The following is a 22,656-nucleotide window of genomic DNA, read 5'->3' on the forward strand; positions in this document are numbered from 1 at the left end:
ATTGTTGGAAACATTTGGGATAATATAAGTACACAACTCAACAAAATATATAACATATGGTCTAGTCATTTTTAGACATTTTAGTGCAGGAATGTCACCTTTCACGAGAATAGTTTTCACGACCTGTAAAAAGTGCATCTGTTGTGTTTGCCTCGGGGTATACCAGCATGAGGCAACCAGCTTCCAAAGCAATATTTTAGTCATCTGTCACTCCCACCATATGAAACCGTCAAACTGACAGTTTGCAAAGTGTACAAGTCAGTGAGCATCAACATGGCATGGCAATGACCTGCTCCTGCCCTTCTCCAAAGACATCACGGTCGTCTCACAGCAGATGGAACTGATTCATTCAAGAATCTTGAGATTTGTTGTTTTCTTATGCCTGTAAAGCGAGCAGCTAGAATACTGATAGATGTTAGAGCATTTTATTTCCAGTAGGCTTCCTGGCAGCTGCAATTGATTTTTGTCACTTACAAGTTTCATAGCGGAAAGAATAATTCATTAATTTAATGCTTGTCTTACTTTATTCCAGGACTGCCTTGTCTCATAACGGCTGAATATTTAAAAGTAATCAATAATGTATAACTTACTGTAGTGAAGGTTTTTTTTCTTCAATATTTTGCCACTCTAATATTGCCGGAAAAAATCATCTTGATTACCAAGATAAAGAATATTTTGCCCATGTGGCACGTCGATAAAGTGGTGTATTTGTGATATTTTTGGAAACTCCTTTGTTGTATTTTCCCTTTATTTACCACAGTGACGAGGCCTACAAATATAATGCATTAATGCATATCACTTTATGTATACAGTACATACATCAATATAAACAATGCCAGTGGTTTGTTTGGATGGATACATTACTTATGTACCCACATAGTTTTCTTACAGAGCCCAGCTTTCCTATAGGGCTTTGTGTGTGGTTTTTGCAATCTACAGTGTGTGATGGCAACCAATATTAACAGATGGGTAAATTCCCCACTTTGCTGCAGTATTTCAAATATGGATTTAAAGCAAGATGTGCCAAAAACAATTTAGAACTGACACAAGTACATGTTGCTTTATTGAGTAAATTGGACAATCCAAGTTCCACTTAATTCGTCATTTGAATAGATAGAATGTAGTTGAAATAAAATAAGATCCTAATCAAACATCATAGACAAAAATGTTTCTGTTTAGATCAGCATTGATTATTCTTTTTTTCAAAAATTGGTAGAAATGTTAAATATGTCAGACAGGCAGAATCTCCTGATGTCTGCCTCTAGCTGGACTTAGGAAGCTGCACCTCTGTCGTTGATTAACACTAACGGAAACCTGAGATTGGGATGTTTAGGACACTTCTCACGACTCACATATATCAAACAAGCAGCAACCTCTGGTACTGAGAAATGAAGCCAACGTGAAAGTGCCAAAAAACTGCAGTTCTTTGAATGGCCACTTGAGGCTGTCTCCAAAAGCAAGTCAATCCCCTGAGACAACCAAACACAAGACTTTCAACCAGGAGACCGGTGTTCGTGCACTGTGTGAAACTAAAAGTTACATCATCTTATTTTGTCACGTACGTCGTTAGTCACGTGACTCGGCATTATCGTCAGTCACGTGAGTCGTTAGTCACGTAAGTCGAGTTAGTGAAGTTAACATCAACCACGACCGTTTCCTAACCCTAACTAAGTGGTTGTGTTGCCTAAACCTAGCTTCCTGTGAAAACGGACGGTTTATTTTGAAAGGACACTATGTATGTAACGATCATATCTTGACACGCCATCCCCAATGCGTCCAAAAGTAACGCAAGAGGGGTACCCCGTGCGTCGGTGTCCGATGCCGAATGTCACTGACCAAGCAGCGGTAAGTGACGAGTTGGGAGTGAGGATGTGTTGCATAATACACCAAAGTTCTTAAAGATACAGTCTAAGTGTCTTTATGGATTAAAGGAAATTGCGTTTGTGAGAGAGATCAACAATAATTTTCATAAACATGTTCATTATTTGCAACACTGCCACCAAACACTAAAATGAATACAGTATGCTTTACAGAAAATCCCATATTTTGTGCAATTTATGCACCTCACCACCCACACCGTGTACGGAGGTGGTCCACACGGATATCCTCAACGTCTTTTGTTTGCTTGTGTCAATATTCAAAAGGCATTTATTTGTATGCGGAGTGGTGTGGACGTGTTTACACCAGTCAACTGTCCATGCTGTGCTGTGCCTGTTGTAAAAGTGCTAAACCCTCCCCTGATAATGAGGTGTGTGGAGTGTTTTTGTTTGGTGCTTCTATTAAAGTGAAGAGTGTGGCGTGGGCAGCAGTTAGCAGCGCTGCCTCCCTCTGCTCTTTTAGCTCTGACCAGCTGGTGTCAGAGGAAAAATACTGATCAGACCTCCAGGCTTTTAGAGCTAGACGCTATACCTATTGCACGCACACACACACACACACAATACAGGACAGATCTTGACTTTTGTTGGAGAAGGCAACCGCAATAAAGAAAATAGAGTTTGTGGTTTGAGCAAAAGTGAATTTTGTGTATGAGGCTACTGTTGGATACGAAATTGGTATTTCTGCCTCTTGTGGTTTTCTCCATGCACAAGCTGTGCAAAATCATCAAGGACGCTTTTGCTGTTTAATTGTGACAGAACTTGAATGGTGGTGACAGATGTTGAGATAGCTGTGAGTAATTCAACTGGTGCATTGCGTATATCTGCTGTACTGAAAATGATTGGGTACAGTATTCATGAGAATTAGAAAAAATATTCACCAGCAAGTAACAGAATGGGCCCTAAAATGCAAAATGCCTCAGCAAAAGCTCTTTGTTTAAAGGTGCAGTGTGTAGGATTTGGCAGCATTTATCAGTGAGGTTGCAGATTGCAACCGACTTAAACTTCTCCCGTGTGCCAAGCGTGTAGGAGAACTACGGTGGTCGACGCAAAAACGCAAATGGCCCTCTCTAGAGCCAGGTCTTGTGAGAGTAACGTGGGTCATTTGGAGAATAGCAGTGTCAGTGCAGAGAGAGTGTGTGTGTACGTGACAAGTGAGTGATGAAGCAAGAGAGAGAAAGCGGCAGCGAATGTGTGTGATGGTGTGAGCAAACAAGTGAGCTTGTGGAGCAGAAGACCGAGTTAGTTTAGCTTTGAGAATATCGAGTGAATGAACAGTGGAAGTTGCAGTTTGTGCTGAAATAAATGCTGAAGCTCCTCAAAACCAACAGAGGTTTCCTGTGTCTTGTTTCCTGGTTGCTGAGTGGAGTGACGGCGGAGGTTAACTCCGGAGCGAGTAACATTATCGACTCCGGCCCAGGCAGGAAAAGTTAACACAGTGTTTGGTTTGTCGGTTCTGGGCTACTGTAGAAACATGGCAGCCGGCTCCGTGAAGAGGACCCGCTTTCTATGTAGATATAAACAGCTCATTCTATAAGCTAACGAAAACACGATTCTTATTTTCAGGTGATTATACACTAAAGAAAACATACTTATTAATATTATATTCCATTTCTGCCAATAGATCCCCCTAAATGTTACACACTGGTCCTTAAAGATTTCCTATGATGAATTCCAAATAGTTTTTAACACCGTAGGCCTTATTTTACACCCGGCGCAAAACGGCGCACAGCACGGCACAACTGTCATTGCTAGTTTCAGACCAAAGCAGTTTTCGCTGTGTACTTGCGCCCATCTGTGCGCCCATGGGCATGTTCTAAAAATGAGGTTTGGTCAGGCAGGTTCACATACACACATACTCGGTTTGTTACACACACTCCTCAGTTGAATACAGTGTAGGTGCTAGAACAATATCAAAATATATCAACGGAATATAATGGAGTAATAGGCTATAGATCATTAAAATAGGGCCCCTTGACACAAATGATAATATTGTCTCTGTAGGATTTACCTATACTACACAGCGACAAGTATTGACCATCTGCCTGCTCTCTCATTATAAGGATAGAGACACACAGGAGAACAATCAGCATGTACACGTTCCCTTGGTTTCATTCTCTCTCCCTCATTTTGTACATCAAAGCTGCAGTGTTTGCCTGAATACCACCAGAAATGCTCTCTCCATGGGAACACACAACTGCCTCCATTCAGCATAAAGATAATGGCCCCTTCTTTGCTCAACAACTTACTTTGAAAAATTAATTAAATCTTCCTTGTTAAGGTTTTAGGGCTCTTTGAGGGACTGAACGTGAGAGGACAGAGTATGTATAGTATATGTATGCCCGAGAGAGATGGGGAGAATATGCGTTTGTGATGGCTAGTGTGTAATGTCTGGAGGATGCTGAAGGGAGACAGGGAGGAGAGCTCCCTCAATGCATGAAAAGCTCACCTCTTCGGCTCCACACTTCTGTAACCTGCCTGTAGTGATTTTGTTTGGATGAATCAGTCATCCCACTGCATCGGTGGCTACTTATTCAACCTCAGTCTGCGCTTTGAAGAATAATTATTTACTTCAAAATCCCTTAAAAGTCAGCAAAATTCTCCAGATATTATTATAATAGGGCTTTGTTGCATTTTCTTTCTCATAATTGCTTTCTTTCTCCCTTTCTTTCCACTTTTTGAGAGTATGGTAAAACAATAGGGAATATTTCCAACGGAGGAAATGGAACAATAAATAATATGATTTCAACCAGTTAGTCATAATCTATTGTAGTGAATGTGGTACATTGATGTGTGGGTGTTAGCTGGCCCTTGCCTCACAGGTTAATGAAGAACTCGCCGTAAGCATGAGGAGCTCCGCTGACTTTCACCTCTGCTGTTGTTCAGAGCTCTGCTGCTTTTCCATTTCAATGAGAAAAGTTAGAATGAACCTCTTTGTAAAGCTAAATGTTGTGTTTTATTTATTGCTAAAACTAAGTGCATGTTTTGTAAGCTGGGATGAGATACTGACACTGCTCAGAGCAAACAAACCAAGAATATAAATAATTCAACAACGGGAGCAAAAAAAGGTCTCAAAGTGTAGAGGTCTGTTAGTGATAAATACCAATTATAGGCTCTCCAATGTAGGGATGGGACGATGTCAGATTTTATCACGGATCGTGATAAAAACACTCACAATAAGTTGATCGTGGGGAATTTCCATTATCGAAATTATTGTGACTTGAAAAAGCTTCTTAGCTCGCTATCATAGTAGAGAAGTGAAAATATAGAGACTGATTTCAAAAATACCGGAATTATCATGTAAGACATGAGACACTGAGATACTCACACAATAATGCATTTTTTTTATTTATCCTTTACTTCTGCAGGGAGACCTTATTGTTTATGATTACCTTATTTAAAATTGTTCGATTGTTTTTCACTAAAAAGGATGCTCACTAAACAAAAGAGGTAAAGTGATTCCGGTATGGTTTAGTGCCTTTTTAAAGCTTCAGTAGGCAACCATTTTTGGCAACGTTGGGCAAAAATTCCATAATAACCTTTCAGCATATTCTAATTCAAGTTTTCTGATAGAAAACTAGACTTCTGCACCTCCTCATGGCTCTGTTTTCAGGCTTTAAAAAATCTAGCCTGTGACGGGAGACTTCGGTCAATCACAGGTCATTTCAGAGAGAGCGTTCCTATTGGCTGTGCTCCGGCTGGTGGGCGGTGTTTGGTGTTTTCTCAGCAGATCTTAACATGGCTGCTGGGTCACAAACTTTCTCATTTTACAGATGAACAGTAAAGTTTCTAAAAAGTTTCTGAAAACATCTGAAGCAAGAAATAGGCAATACAGTAACAGAATATTGATTCATATTTGATCAGCGCTGCCTAGTTTGACTGTTTGATCGGAGAAATCTTACAGATGCCATTAGGAGCATCGGAGGACGGAGAGGCACAAGATTTTTCTCACGTCTCATGCACTACTGTCAGGATATAGTGACAGTTTATAAAAATAACTTTTTTTAATCATATTTTCTCCATTTCTACCCACTGCTGCTTTGAGTTTTAAGCATAATTTGGTGATTATTGGGATAATATTATGAATTACATTTATTTTGACCAGGATAATCATGACAGTAAATCTTCATATTGTCCCATGCCAAATCCAATGAGTCAAAAAAATTATTTAAAAAAAATTCCCCCTTCTACCTCCAATAAGCTGATATATTTAAAAAGAAACAGAACAGAGGCTGCAAAACTAGGTAGGTGTGTGAATGCACGTTTTCCTATCAGCAGGCCTGATCTTCTGCCAATCTTCTCTGTCTCCTGTTGACCTGTGTCCATATTGTGTTTGGGTTGTGCCAACACAGGAGAACGCATGGATTTGTTGCGGGCAGGCTTTAACTGTACCATTGTTCCAAAATGCTTTATACCATATTATGCACAGTTAAAGTTCTTACTCAATGTTTCCCATCACTGTAGCCTAGAACAAGGAGTATTAATTCTGAAAACACCCACTCAATAATTAAATTAATGCAGTCAGATACACACTGGACTAGTAAGTGGATATTAAGCACTAAATGGTGTCATTTCACTCACTGCCTCTTCAAACTACTCAACGTCAATAACAACCATTAAAGGCATTAAGGCATTGTAGATGAAAATGAGGCATAATTGCACCTCAAATTTACTCAGAAGCTGATTTTTAGTGCAGAGTTCAGAAGACATTTGACAATGTTTCTGCCGTGTGTTTTTGTTTATTTTGTTAATTGAAAGCAAATAAATTTAAACTTTTCGTATGAGGTAATATGGCATGCCAACCGATCACAGAGATGATGAGCAGCAGCCTGCTCTTAATTTGTAACAGTGAAACAAACATGATGATGTAGCTTTCTCAGCAGCAGCAGTGGTAATTTTAGTAGTCGTTGCTCATCATACAGAGTCAGAATGGAAGCACTTTAGCTGAATTATGGGGATTGTGCGATGTCTTCCAGGACTGTAGCACTGATGAAGTAATGCATGCAGCACCACAACTAGTCATTTGGTAAACAAAGCACACATCAAGCAGCTTGATTTTGAAACCAGCACAAGACGTGGTCTTGGCAGTGGCTTTTTCCCCTAAAAGAAAGCAGCATAACGTGAATATGCTTTGCAGAACTTCACGTTTCCCATCCTTATTAAATTTAGTTAGTAATGTAATGATGGAGATGGAGATGGAGAAGAAAGCTCCTGCAGCTTATTACAGCCCTCCGCTGTGATGACAGTGAGAAAAGTGTTGTTTCCCTATAGCAAGTAGCGTTACGCAGATGTGCTTAGACTACCGGACTATTTTTATAGGCTGTATGGTTGTCTGCCAGAGCAGCCGGCAGTCCAGCCACTCTCTCTCTCTTTGCTCAGGTAGGCTTCATATTCACAGGAAGACACACACACACACACACACACACACACTCTCCATTCATCGACTGCCCTCAGGGAGACAGAGCGTCCCGCTGGCTGTGAGTGTTTGATGTTGAAATGGTCCACCTCGGCTTCATAAGAGCCCCCTATCGCAGGAGAAATAGTCTAAATGTCACACTCCACCTGGCTGCTCTGTGTGTGTGTGTGTGTGTGTGTGCGTACATGTAACATGTAGCCATGCATGTAGCAGTATGTGGTGAGGGGGAGCTATTTCTGGAATACAAAATGAGGTCACATATGGAAACGGCTGAACTTAAGTGATTTCTGTTCCGTTGATCTCACACCAATACACGACAGCACACCACAATGCCCTCACTACTTATCACCGGTGATTACAGATACCTGCGATTGGAACTGTTATCGTCCATCGAAATGCACCTTTCAGATGTCACAAGTGTCTTTGGAAAGGGAGTGTGAATCAACAACCATACAGGAAAAGCCTCAGGGAGATGTGACACATCTGCACGAGAGACACTCGCACAAACATGGCACATCTATGTGTGGAGCTCTTCGGGCTGTAGGTCAGTGAGTGTCTGACAGTAACAAAATAATGTAGTTAACCTCTGCTCGAGGTTGTTGCACAGCAATAGCATGACAAACCTCTCTGTGCTCATTTCTTGTGTATGTCTCATGCCACGCAATCACTTCAGCCAACAAATTTGGCGGTCGCTGGCTAAAACTTTTACCTCTTTTATTCACCTGGTTTTAGTGCATTGCTGAAGTGCAGTGGCAACTCCTGAATGAACCATAGATAGTATACAGTATTAGAAGTGGCCTTGGTCACTGTGACGTCACCCACTGGTTTGTGGACTGCCATTTGAAGCCTGGAGTTCAGCATTTTGACCGTTGTCATCTTGGTTTTTTTGCAACCAGACGTGACACGAGAAGGTGGAGCTAAGTACAAACGAACAATGAATAAGACTTTTTTAGGCGACCAAAATGTTACAGTTGACTTGCATGAACTGTAAACACACTCCCAGACCGAACAACGTCGTTGTAGCGACCTGTCAATCACAAGGTAGCCACGCCCTAAAGCATCCCCTGCTTTATGGTCTATTTGACTCTAAATGGGACCATAATTTACTAAATGAACATCATGCTGTATTGAAGAAGACTTGAAACTAGCGATTGAGACCATAAACTCACTCACTGTCTCGTAGACTTCTATACAAACGGACTTATTTTTGCAACCAGAGGAGTCGCCCCCTGCTGGCTATTAGAAAGAATGGAAGTTTAAGGCACTTTTGCATCGGGTCCACATTTCAGACCTGGAGGTCGCTCACTGGACGAAAGCACAGGCATCAATAGTCAACAACATCAACGGTTGCAGACAGTTTGCACATGGCTGCAGAGGAGAGAAGTGTTGCAGAGAGAATGCTATATGCTACATGTGCCTATGGTCATTCATGATACAATCATGAATCTGTATTACTCTACCTCTGGGCTTGCCTTTGCCTCGTATTCCTTTTGAGCACTTGTTAATAAAACTTATTGTGGCTTCTAGTTATTGACATCAACAACCTCTAGTAGAAAGCTAGTCATAAACAATTGCAAGCCACTTGTACGTAGAAGTAGATCGATTTGTAAGTGGTGGTTTGCATCAATAAGTAAAATGAAGTACATCATAATTCCTTATTAGTCTCTTTGAAATGGACTGCAGACATGATAGTGAAAAGTTATAGCCGTGAACTTGGCTATATTTTATTGTCTGAGTTCAGATCAAATGTGGTGAAGTTTAAGTCAAGAGCACCTCATTCTGTGCCCACTCACGCATAGCAGAGCAACAATTAATGTTCTTGGTTATGTAAAGTTCACTGCTCTTCACCTTTGTGATGCCTGGATGAGTTCCATCACATTAAGTTTTAGTGTTGCTCTCAGTGTAAATGCATGTGTGTGTGTGTGTGTGTGTGTGTGTGTGTGTGTGTGTGTGTGTGTGTGTGTGTGCGTCTCCATCCATCAGTATGCAACCAGACCAAGCAGCTGCCAAGAGCTTAGCAGGCTGTTGCTAGGCAATGCCATTTAAAATCCATCCTTCTCTGTATGTTGGAAGCAGGGGAGCTGTGTTTGTCTCTCGGTTTTGTTGCTAATACCGGGGTGGAGAGTGGAGTAGCGCGAGGCATTCGCCTTGTTAGCCCTGCACTATGTTTTCTTTCCAAAGTGCAGCTTTGTTGGTGGGAGGCTGGTTTGGCCTCAGATGACTTCCTAAACAAAGAAAATTAAGCGGCTTTCTAGGGAGCTGTTCAGTAATAGCATAATGAAAGAGGGTGTTTGCCATTTGATGATTAGTTTTAAAGAATGTCATTATGCCACATTCTAGTGTGGAACGCTGCAATGCTATTACAGCAAAAAAAAAAATGCGGAGGTGTGTGTATGTGTGCTTCATTTAACAGCATATTTTCTCTTTGAAGTTATAATCTTCAGTGTGGGCATATAAATACATCTGTGGTTTGCTATCCTCTGTCATGGGTTGATATAACAGTAGTAAATCAACCTATATCCAGGTTCTGTAATGTCTTCCATAAAATGCTCTAAGCAACCATTGTCTTGGAATTAATCCTGTGCTGTACAGTTTGCCAATTGGTTTTATTTTTCCATGTTGTTTGGAATGGTTTTAAACATGAATGGTGTATAACATAGAACAAAGCAAACACCTACAGAAACTCAAAAATCAAAGGAAAAAGGCAACGTACAATGATTTGATTGATGGGTGATCTGTGAGGAGTAAAATGGAACAAGATTACAGCCACACATGCTGCTCTGTGGTCACAATGACAATGCTAACAAGCCAATTTTTAGGTATAATGTTTGCCTTTTTAACCATATTAGTGTTGTCAAGTACTTTGCCAAGTGGCACTAAACACAAAGTACAGCTGAGGATGATGGTAATGTCATTAGTTTGCAGGTATTTGGCAGCCGGCTACCTCCCGGGTCTGAAAAGTGAAGCCAATGCTGAAGTGTCTTAAACTTGCATTCTTCCTAATAGCCAGCAGGGGGCGACTCCTCTGGTTGCAAAAATAAGTCTGATTGTATAGAAGTTTATGAGAAAATGAGCCTACTTCTCACTTGATTTCTTACCTCAATAAACATTGTAAACATGAGTTTATGGTCTCAATCGCTAGTTTCAAGTCTTCTTCAACACAGCATGATGTTCATTTAGAAAGTTATGGTCCCGTTTAGAGTCAAATAGACCAAAAAGCAGGGGATGCTTTAGGGCGTGGCTCGCTACCACGGCGTTGTCCGGTCTGGTTGTTGTCCGTGTTTTCGTCATCCAACTTTAACCCTTTCACAGTGTGTTTTCAATTCATGAAAATTAATTATAATATTTTTGGTCACCTAAAAATGTCTTATTCAGTGTTCAGTTGTACTTAGCTCCACCCTTTCACATGTCATTTCTGGATCCAAAAAAACAAGATGGCAACGGCAAATTGCCAAACTCGAGGCTTCAAAACTGTAGTCCACAAACCAATGGGTGACGTCACAATGACTAAGTCCACTTCTTATATACAGTTTATGTTATTTGGTCATACAAAAAAAGCATTTGACAAATAAGTCTTGCTAAAAAGTACTGCTAAAGTTATTAGAATCCATCCTCTGGGGACCATGAATGTCTGTACAAAATTACATGAAAATCCATCTAGTAGTTTTTGAGATATTTCAGTCTGGACCAAAGTGGTGAACCAATTTCTCAGTCCTTAATGTGTCAAAGTCCATCTGGTATCACTGTGTAAACACAGTTGACATTAGTGACCAAATGTGCATTCTCCTCTGATTCCTTAAAAGCAGGGCCATCCAGAGAAAAGCTGGATTATCCATCATAATCCGACAGAACTGAAAACGTGTCCTCTTCTTTCTTCTTTTATTCCCATGATTGAATGTAGTTGAATGTAGCATAGTATAGTTTCCATGCTGTCTGATACTGTATCAGAAGCTCAGTCCGTCATTTTGGGACATTATTCCTGTGAAAACATTACCAGTGTTTAGGCTACAGGGGTTGCAGCGCTGCAGTGACAGATGGGAACTTCAAACCCAGTGCCCAAATTCACACCCAGGCTCTAGCATTGATCCTTCTCACACGTCCACCCACAAACTCCAGCTATTCTAGCATTTAGAGTTATGCAAGATTTGATTGTTTCCCAGCAGGGTTTATTGGCAAGCTAATAACTCTAATCTAACCTTAATATGAATTGCAATACATGTGGATTTGCAACTGGTAGAAATTCTTCAATCTTTTTCAGCACTTAAGAGAAGTGATGGAAGGGGGAATGGATGCTTGAATTTTTTAATGATTTTCTTTTCTAATGAAAATCCTGTTTTACAACCTTGTGAAACAAGCTCATTTGCAGGTCGGCGTTTTGTGATCTTGTGAACAAAAAGATAAATAAGGACAGGACTCAAAGACAGCTGACATTGTAACACAACAGAATGAGAGAGGCGAGGGCGAGACGGGGAGGATGAAAGAGTGAGTGATGGCAGGCGACGACGACGACGACACTACCAGAGGATGTACTTTGACTTTGATTGTGTGTTGCTGTTAGTCACCGCCTCTGTTCATCACCACCGTGGCTAGCAGAATGAGAAACCACAGTGTCTCAGGGCCTCGACAACAACATATCGCTGTCACTTCATTTGAATGGACCTGCCCACTCCTTCCCTTCAGTCGCCTTTCGTACACATCCCTTTCTCTCTTTCTCTTTCTGTCAGTCTCTCTCTCTCTGACTGTCAATCCGTCAATAGTTTTGTTAAATCGGAGCCTGAGTCATTCCAGCTGGGGCTTACCGTGAGCGTGTTTGTGTGTGCATTGGCAGGGTATGTTCAAGTACTTAAAACATCAACATTAACATTAACTAATGATCTAAAATGTCCTAATTGAACTGTTAAGAGAGCGATTTAGACTTGCAAGAGACATATTTTAAAAAGAAAGGTGAATTGAAGAAGCAGAGGTGAAGATGTCCTGACTTTTTCATCCCTAGAATGTGTCAAGCTCCAAAACCAATTGTTCCTACATTGAATCCTGCATGTCTTTCAAACTCTACTCCTCCAGTCTGTAACACTTTATCTTGTCTCAAAGCCCACTGAGCCCACATTTGTAGTGCTTTTTTTCCCTTATTTTGCTAATGTCTTTGCTAATATATGATTGTTAGATTCACGGAATCCCAAACATTACCATATACTGACTAGAGTTGTATGTAAGGAATATAAAACAAGTAATCATAACTGATTGGCATGAGACAGGATATCTTCGCACAAAGCCAGCGCAACAGATGTTAAACTGCAAAACTTTATTTTCTGTAGTTAAATTATTTTCCTCTGAAAACATTAGAACATTGTTTTCTAAAGATAATATGAATACGAGGGAACAATTAATAAAATCAAACCAGAGAAAAGTTTCGACTTTTTAGTTTAGTTCTCTTAACTCAAAAATCAAGTAATTTTAGGTGAATAATTGACTAAATGAAATAAACAGTGCATGACTACACAGCTGCCCAACCTGAAAGAGGTTTTCATCCAGAGACAGAGGGTTTGTGAAGTGGTGTAGGAGGATAGAGGAGAGAGTTAAGAGAGGGGACGGCAGGTCATTTTTTCAAGGGAAGAAGAGACGAGTCTGCCGCTGTGTTGCTTCCATCATCCAAACTGAAAAGAGCATTATCAAATGCACCCACATCACACTCGGCAGAAATAAAACACGGCTAGAAGGCATTTTAACAGAGTCCTTGGTGATATGGTTGGTGGGCAAAAAGGCGAAAATGTGGAACGGATGGATGGAGGTGGAGGGGGGATAGTAGATGAGTGGATAAGAGCAAATGAGAAAGGAAAGGAGGGACATCAAGAAGGAGGTGTCCAGGTTCGTGTAGCCTCTCAGCTTGAGGGAGATGAGTAGAGAGATGGAGGGATGAGTGGATGGCTAGATAACGGTAAAGGTGGACAGGTAACGGCGGCCTCTCGGAGCGTCCGAGGTGGAGGGAGAGAAGGGTTCGTCGCTGTGATCACTGGTCAGCCTCCTGGCAGCAGACTGGCCCTCTGGAGGCCAATTAGAGGGGAGGCTGGTAGAGCTAGGAACAGGAAGGAGTCCCCGCAGGCACACACACAAATTCACACATCAGTGCTGACACTGGGTTCATACAATAATCGAAGCCCCCAGGCACACACACACACACACACACACACACACACACACACATGCTGACACGCTGACACAAGTGCAGACACAGGCTAAAAGTGCACATTTCTCTTACTCTTAAAATAACCACATTTTAGTCAGTTGTATTGTTTTGCATATTTTTTATTTATGCAAGATTTCTTTTTCAAGCTGGCATCAATGTTACAGTTAAAAAGGGAACTGTCTTTGCTCACTGTTTGACACCAAACATAAAACATTCGGCCATGCCTTTAAAGGACCATTGTGTGACATTTCGGGGGATCTATCAGCAGAAATGGAATATAATATTCATAACTATGTTTTCATTAGTGTGTAATCACCTGCCACTAAGAATCGTTGTTTTCGTTAGCTTAGAATGAGCCCTTAATATCTACGTAGGAAGCATGGAGGAAAGGGAGGATTGGTACTCAGTTGGTTGCAATCTGCAACCACACCACTAGATGCCGCCAAATCCAACACACGGTCCCTTTAACTTCTCTCAAAATGAGGAGCTTGAGATGTGCAGACTGATTATCCAGCTAAACATGAAGTTTAATTAGATATTTTGATTAGGAGACTGCTGTTAGAAATTTAGTTCACACATTCATCTTTATTTTTAGATTTCAATCTGGGGGTTGTTGTTTTAGCAATTTTTGAGTTTGTTTTCTTTATCTTTTATTTAGCAAAATCAAGTTTTTTTGGCCCGATCCGAGTCCTTTGGATAATGGGTATCAACTGATGCCAAATCTGATCGAATACTTATATTTACTTAAATGACACAGCTGCACACTCGAGCTACAAACTGAAAATTCAACCAGAGAACAATTTCTTTTGCCAAAGACGCTCAGTATACATGGTGTATAAATAGTATAACAATATATACATGGCAGCATAAGATATAACAAATAACAGCTGTCACCTTAAATTATTGATATGATATGAATAAAAGTTTGACTGGGAGAAATGCGACTCCTGAAATTGACGTCATCAGATGGAGAGACGACACTTCACCCTTTTGATCTTGTCACAAAAACACACGATTTCACAGTGGTGTTACTGAGTTTCTTCTCCTCAAATAAACTGGCTGAGTACAGACACCAGCTTGCAGAGAGCACCAGAACCTGCATTTGATCAGATTTATTGTAGCCGATGTGATCCATTGAAATATGATCAGATCGGCCCGACGCTGATCTTCAGGATCGGCTCAGGACATCTCTTAATGATGTTACAATATCGTTGTTGATATAGATTTGTGTGTGTCTGTGTGTGTAAATGCATTCGAAAAATAGTATTGCAGTCAATACAACAGAAGTAAGGAGGGAAGTAGTTTTGGTTTTCTGTGTGTGTGTGTGTGTGTGTGAGTGTGTGTGAGTGTCTGTGTAATCCACCTCATGACCTTGAGTTCATCGCCACCATCACCACCCCTGCAGTGCTGGAGAGAGGTTCTTTTGAAGTACAAAAATCTCAGAGAGGACACACACACACATTGGTGAATAACAATCGAATGACTCCTCGAGTCCAGCCTGAAACTTTGCAATTTCTATCTGCACACACATACACACTCATACACGCACACACACACATTTTTCTATCCCTGCAAAATTGCGACAATTTCCTGCAGCCGGAGAGACCTGATTATCTGCCGGCGGGCCAATCAGTGCTCACCATTAGGAGTGTGTCTTGACCAATAGGTGCTGCAGTGGCAGGTCCTTAGTGACAACTGGTCATATTCTCTTCGGTGCTGTGTTAAGCCTAATGAGAGGGGAGGAAGGGTGTGTAGTTCATATGCTGTACAGTATTGACGGATTACACAGAATGACCTTTAACTGAACCTCCAGCTAGTATATGTATAATCACAGCCAAAGTCAGTTAATCCAGCACATCAGCCAGTCTCCTCCCAGCTCCCCTCCTCCCAGCAGCACACACAATGATGATGCAGACATCCTGAAACAGCAGCAGAAGTGACGCTATTTTAATCTGTGTGCTCGAGGCTTTATGTGTCCTCTTTAGGAATTAATTAAATTCTTGCACTTCCCTGTACTTTGCGGTGTTTTAAATACACTTGTCTTGCTGTCATATACTGGCAGCTGAATCCAGACTTCACTACCAGCACAATCACTAGGATACTGCACTTATTCCTTATATTGCGATTCTAGCTGCTGATTCCAGCGACGTGTCAGACAACATTTAAAGGGCTATTTGCAATGCTGTTGGGGTTTTTTTTTTCAAGATTTTTTTGGGGGGCTTTTCTTGTCTTTATTAGTATATCTTAGGAATGATAGGAAAGGATGGGAGAGTGGGGCTGTGACATTCAGCAAAGGGGCAGGGGTCAGATTCGAACCACAGCCGCTGTGGTAAGGACTCATCCTTAGTACATACCTGCTCTACCAGGGCGCCCCGGCTGTTTGAAATGCTGCCAACAAATTTTTAAAAAGTAAATCTGTTTCCCTCAGTTACGTACAGAAAATAAATTGTAATGTAAAAATCATTCAAGAGCATATACATACATCGTTGGACGCCTATAACTATCCCGCAGAAAAAAAATATTAACTATTAGCAACACTTTCTTTGCATCTCTCTAATAGTTTAGCCTTCTGCGTGAGCGGTAAGCTCAACGCTGCGGTGCAGCAGCCATGACGGCTAGTTACGGTTAGCAGGAGGCTAAGCTAAATTATTTGCAACATTTTCTCTCCATCTCTGAAACGCTTCGCCGATATCGTAGCTTGCGAGAATTTGTCATTTCGAAGGTATGCGATACAATTTCAAGTTGGAGCCATAGTCCTTCGATTATGGCACCCAACAACACAGCAAGATGGTATTTTTGATGGGTAACTTTAACTTTTTGATTCATGTTTGCCTCCAGTCTTGTTTTGCCTCCAGCTAACATCGTGACATAATTATGACGTTGGCACGAAAAGAGTCTGTATGGGAGGGGCAACAGTATTGTCATGCTTACTTCATAATTTGCTTTCTACACTGTATTTATTTAAATGAATACTATACTAAGTTTAAAAATGTGTGTAATATCTTAGAAGTTCTGTTGAGCATTGCCTTCTTCATGTAGCTTCCCTACTGCCATGCATCATGATTTATTTTATGTTGTTGTTTTTTTATGAAAACCAGGTGTTCATGCACAGAGGATGATGCACAGAGGTTGATGCACGGAGGTATACAAGGTCTTAACATCAGACCATGCAGCACTGCCAAAATTCAGCTGAACTGATGAACTATGCCTGCTGCTGATTACCGGAGCTTGTGTACTGTGAATAACGGCAATCAAAGCGGCCATTAGATACTTTATGAAAAAACTACAATAATATAATATAATAGCAACAAAGCTGGTTAACTGGCACTCTGTCACTGCGTGCGTGCGTGCGTGCGTGCGTGCGTGCGTGCGTGCGTGCGAGGCTATTTGCTGTTTTCATGCTGAATTTTTCTGTTTTTGTCTCTTATCTCCTTTTGTGGGAGTAATAATAGTAAAGATACATTTGTGCTGTAGAAAACACATTTATCTGTCTCTATCACGCCGTGTTTCATTCATCACTTCAACTTAAATTATTTTGCTCAAAAAAGCAAAGTCAACGCAGTTTCAGGGTGGGAGACAGCATCATATTAATGACAGTAATCAATCAACATTTTATCAAGGAAGGGAATATTTTCTGACATTGTGACAGAGGAATATTTTGCTGCAAGTACGACACATGTTTTTCCAACTCTGCCTTCGCACAGTCTTTCAAGTTCTTAAAAGCATCCTCGATGACAGATGTCCCACCAGGCTCTTATAGCTTGTAGTCTGCCTTCACCTCCACTCCCAGACACTTGCATTGGGATAAAGTGGGGAGTCATCTAAAATCCTCAGAGAGGGGGAGGGCTTTCACGATTAGCCTATTTTTAGATCTGAGTCCTTTTTTTCCCCGTCGCCACTCCCACGGAGATCTAAGAACAGGTACAGAGAGCCGTCTCCAAAGACTGAAAGACACATAGATAGAGGAAGAGAGAGATTCAGTCTCCCCAGAGAATCAAAGGGAGATGTTGACAGATACCGGGCACACAAAGTAGAGAGGTGGAGGAAAAAATTAGATTGAGTCCCAGAGTGGTTGGGTTTTATTTCAGCTCTAGTAAATCACTCGCCACATGTCCACTTCTGCAAAAACAGGCCAAATACAGGGTGTGGTCACAGCAATGCCAAGTTTGCTGAATATCCAATCAAGCAGAAAATGATTAAGCATAAAAACTGATTTGAACTTGTTGTTAGACATCAGGTACATTTGTGTGTCTTGCTACAAATGCGTACAAGATTGTACGTTATGCTATTTGTGTAACAAGGTCATTTTTTCCTAATTGGGGGTAGACATATGTGCAGCAGAGCAAGAGAGCAGTGCCTGTGGATGTTGTACTATCACAGGTGCTTGGGGCTCCAGCCTGAGGCAGCTCGCATTCCCTTAAACACTGATGCCCTTATTTTGAAAAGAGAAAATCCAACCTAAAACTTAACATGCTGCAGAATGTGAATAACCACGTCTCTGTTAAAGCTAGAAACCGATCCCCAGAGAGTCACTATATAAACAAGTCTCGGTCAAAACCGAGTATAGTTTGGCTGGAACGTGTATGGTCAGTCTGTGAATTATTTCCACCAGATCCGGCGAGGACACTAAGGCACACGCTGCTTCACCCGACTGGCCGTTCAAGCGGTGACGTACCCTATCGTTGAATCCACCTGATTGGTCTCTGGTTTTCTGCTTGCTGTTTCAAACAGGAAACAACATGGCAGCCTGCTCGTAAACTTTCTGTTATTCCGTCTAAACAATCCACCAAAATCTACTTCTGAAAACATTTTAAGCGAGTAGTAGGCGATGTCACTGCTGAATCTCCTTCCATTTTAGAACCAGATCGCCTAGCAACAGCTTGGTCCAAGTTTCATGAGACGGACACGTCGCGCTTGACGGGCACATTTGCATAACGTACTGTTCCCCGCCTTTTAATTTTGAAAGAGCAACGGCCAATGATGAAACTCCAACACTTGGCCGACCAATAGTCTAACTTCATCACTCACTCAGTGACAGACTTTTGCGTTTGTGAGCTGGCACTCTGCGGTCCAGCCAATCATTGGTCACTGTATGTAGAGAAGGGCTGTTTCAGTGCTGCCTTTTGCACAAACCCTGATTGACAAATGTAATTTCTGGGATTGACAGTTAAGGCAGTAAACCAGCAGCTTATGGACAGTCTTCTTAATGACTGGGTTGAGGAATTAAAGATTGCAGATCGCTGATTATTACTAGTTTTAGAGGGTTTGGTTCTAGGTAGAGCTTCTTTAATAACTGTTTGACAATTGTACGTTTAAGAGGGTCAAATCACCTGACATCTATTATATCATTGGAAGGCAACACTTTTGTTAGAGCTTCACTGGGCTCCACTTGGAGCTACATTACACGAGTACATTAAAGGTGAAGTAGGAGTTATGGGCGGAGTGAGTGTCACCAAGCTGAATTTAAGGACTCATTTTCTGGTTCAAAGCTGTACGTAATAAAATATGATAAATGGCATTCGGGTATAAAAGCCTAAGTAATTTCCACAAGGTCACAATTTAAAGTTCAATCAGAGACGCTTACATTAAAAAGAATTGTGGACTATTTATTATAATAGGGGGACAGCAGACGGCAGGCGCACCTAAAAATAAATAAATTTTTAATATTTGTTGCATTAGTGATATTTAAATATTGCTGTTACAGTCAGAACCAAACAACGCTGCACAGGCATCTCTGTTAGAGACAATGGAGAAGCTAATTAAGTTGTTTGACTGTGGGGTGAAAAGTTTGATTAACCGGTCAACATCACAAACGAATGTGCAAATTAGTTCAACTGAACCAGATGAACCTGAACAAAAAACAAAAATGAAATTTGTGAAGTCGTGGGAGGCAAAGTATCCCGGCAACTTTGAGCTGGACGGAAAAATTATGCTGCAAAGCATGTTCCACACCTCGATTGGATATCGGGCCAATACTGACTCAAATAAATGGATCGGATATCAGTGACAAAGGGGCTAATCTATTCAATTCAATTTTATGTTTATATACTCTATACTGAAATTTGTATTTCTGTTTAAGTTTTGACCAATTTGTTGCTGCATTCAAATGGTTTACTTGAATTGTAATTCCTGTTAAAAGTTGTTGGTGTACGATTTTATTATTTTAATAATAAATAACAATTCGCTAAATTTATGTTATGTTATCTATATATTTATTTGTTACATTTTGTTTTACAGAGTTAGGAAAGTAATGTTTAAGTCAGGCCTGTTGTTGCCTTACACATGAAAGAATGATCCCAGTCACCTCCACACAGGGAGGCATACAGCTTATTAATTAAACACTGGTATTGGATCGGTTCTCAGTATCGGCCGATACCCAAAAGCCTGGTTGCCAGCCTGGCGACCACTTTTAAAAGTTAACGTTAATTGAGAGATATCCTGCTTCGAGTCTTGTGTCCTCAAGAGGAGAGAGCTCATAGTGAGAGGAAGTTGGGGCTGGAGGGGGAAGTTTGCAGAGACCAGATTCAGCTTCATAAATGGTGTGAGGAGCCAGCAGAGTGAATTGGCAGATTATAAATATCACCACATTGGCGTGTTTAAATGTGACCGGTGATTTTAAGAGTCAGCTGGTATGATTCAGCCGAGCAACAATCAGACTGATCTGCTGGTGACCTGAGCAATTTTCCTTTTGTGTCTGTCGAGATTCTTCATTGTCTCCACAAATGTTAACATGCATTTTCCCTCCTTGTCTCTCTCTCTCTCTCTCTTTCTCTCTCTCTTTCTGCCTCCCAGTGATACGCGGGCCTTTCTGTTGGAGAACGTGCCCTGTAACAACGCCAGTTGCCATAGCGTAGGAAGGATGTTTTACATCCACTGGGACCAATCAGATTTGGGAGCCATCCAAAATGCCGTCATGGCAACATTCTTTGACATCTATGAGGATGTGAGTAGTTTGTGTTGAGATACTGTTGTTCAGAGCTTGTTTTGGTCACATAGCATCATCCTTTCTCTCATTACTCTCACCTTACATTTCTCCACATCTTTTACTACACCTATCTCTCCTCTAAATGTCCGCCGCCTTTCTCCGTCCTCTCTTATCTGTTTAAGTAACACACTGGAATCTGCTGGTACCAGACTGTTAGATGTGTCACCTCAAATGACATCCCTTTCTTGAGGATGTCTACAGTTACAGTATTAAAGAATTTGATGCCAAATGGAGAAGAAAATGAATAAATCTCACAGAGCACAGAAGAATATTTCATTTCTCTAATGCAGAAAAGTGGATTATGTGTAAAGCTTCTTTTTTTTTTTTCAACACTGATGTCAACTAAATTATTTAAGTTTATGCTTTTCCTTTCATGCTCAGAAGTAATATTACAGAATTGGACTGAGGACAGGACAATGTCGTGTCCAGTTTAGTGCTCATTTCTGTTATTTTTACACTGGCTGTCTTTTTCATTTATGTCGACCTGGAGTTTTATCCATGGTTACAATGGTGTGTTCATTTTTAAAAATGATGCACCCTTGCAGAGGTACTGGAGGACTTTACCACACTACAAAACACACACACACACTGTCTTGCACACTTGTTGCATACATACAGGACGTACGTTGTCAAAATCCTTCACAAATATTAAAACTGTGTTCACACCAAATATGAAGCAAATTTTTGCCTTGCGTTGCTCGTGTGAGTTTGACCGCGGGATCATTTGTGTTTATTTGCATTACTCGCGTGAGAGTATAGATACCAACAACGTTACTTGTGTCTGAGTTCATAACATTATCCGGATGCGCACACAGCTCATAATTGATGTGTCAAATCGGCAGAATTACTCTGGTTTACTACAGCGGTATGAACCCAAAATAAAACAGATTTTCATATGATTTAATTGGAATAAACGGATCAAACAGATGCCGAAATAACCACGTCACGATGCCAATTTGTAGAAAGTCTGACATGCAAACAACTTTTAAAATACTTCTTTTCTGAATATAGTTTGGATCGATCAGGTCTATGAAAATTTGCTTCACGTCTGGTGTGAACACACCATCACACCCACTCCCACCCAGAATGTGTGACTGAAAATAGTATAGAGGCTATATTGCAATCTGCTGTACGTGCCCGTCTTATCAGAATTAATTATTACAGCTAATGCAGCCTGTCTGTTAAATGTATCTCTCTCTCTCTCTCTCTCTCTCTCTCTCTTTGTCTCTCGCTCTCTCTGAGAGAGAATTTATAAATGGGAGAAAGAGAGAGTGAGAGAGAGAGACATGGTGAGGAGAAGAAAAAGGGAAGAATAAAGAGATGATAAGATAAAGCTGGATCAGTCACCCAGTATGTTAGAGGGATACAAATGTACATCAGAAGACACACACACACCATGCTTCCATTGTCCCTTATCTATATGCCTGTCTTCATTTGCAGGGTATATTAGACATGCTGGTTCTAAGCAAGGCAGAGGGCAAAACCGACTTGATCATCCATGCTTTGAAGAACAATTATGAAGCTGATGCCTACTTCGTTAAAGTGATGGGTAAGTGACTGCTTTGCCGAGTGCGTTCTGTTCCTCTCTATTCTCCACATGCCTAAACCAGTATATTGGAGGAAGAAAGAGAAAGGCACCATTTTGCCTCTTTCCGTCTTCTTTTACGCAAATTACATATACAGAAACACAACTGAAATTTTAATATGTTATGGTTTGGTGTACTTTTTACCATAACCGCCCCCCTTAGACCAATTAGAATCATCGAACACGAGCAGCTCTTTCCCCAGACCTAGAAACCAGATGGTCACGACAATTATCTGTCATATTATTTAGATTTCTAGCCTCAAGCTACTCAGTTGGTGGTGAAAAGGGGATCTTTGTCTGAGCTTTTTGTTCTATTTCAACCTGAATTAAAATGGTCACTGTCCATACTAAAGGTCATTTTAAATACTGCCTCTTTCCTCTTTCTCTGGTTCTCCACTACAAGCTTGTAAAGTATGTTACTTTCAACAAAGATATAATGTAAATACAGCTCTGTAAGGCAAACAACTCCCAGCCTAGTTGTTGCCATTGATAACGCCCCGTTCATGACACAAAAATTAAAGCAGAATAATGGACTATAATTTGAAATGGATCATGTTTTACTTGTTGGAAAGGGCACAATAAAATTAACACATATAGAGAGGCAAAGTCTCT

General features: G+C 40.9%; 1 protein-coding gene across 1 annotated transcript in view; it reads left to right on the forward strand.

Moving 5' to 3' along the window:
- Positions 1 to 22,656, forward strand: part of itfg1 (integrin alpha FG-GAP repeat containing 1) — a 171,173-nt gene that overhangs the window by 83,363 nt on the left and 65,154 nt on the right. Inside the window, exons 11-12 of the mRNA XM_074660656.1 lie at positions 20,267 to 20,417; positions 21,900 to 22,008. Coding sequence (XP_074516757.1) covers positions 20,267 to 20,417; positions 21,900 to 22,008 — 260 coding nt within the window. The remainder of the gene's footprint in view (positions 1 to 20,266; positions 20,418 to 21,899; positions 22,009 to 22,656) is intronic.

Source organism: Sebastes fasciatus, chromosome 2, assembly GCF_043250625.1.
Source record: "Sebastes fasciatus isolate fSebFas1 chromosome 2, fSebFas1.pri, whole genome shotgun sequence".
Classification (NCBI taxonomy): domain Eukaryota; kingdom Metazoa; phylum Chordata; class Actinopteri; order Perciformes; family Sebastidae; genus Sebastes; species Sebastes fasciatus.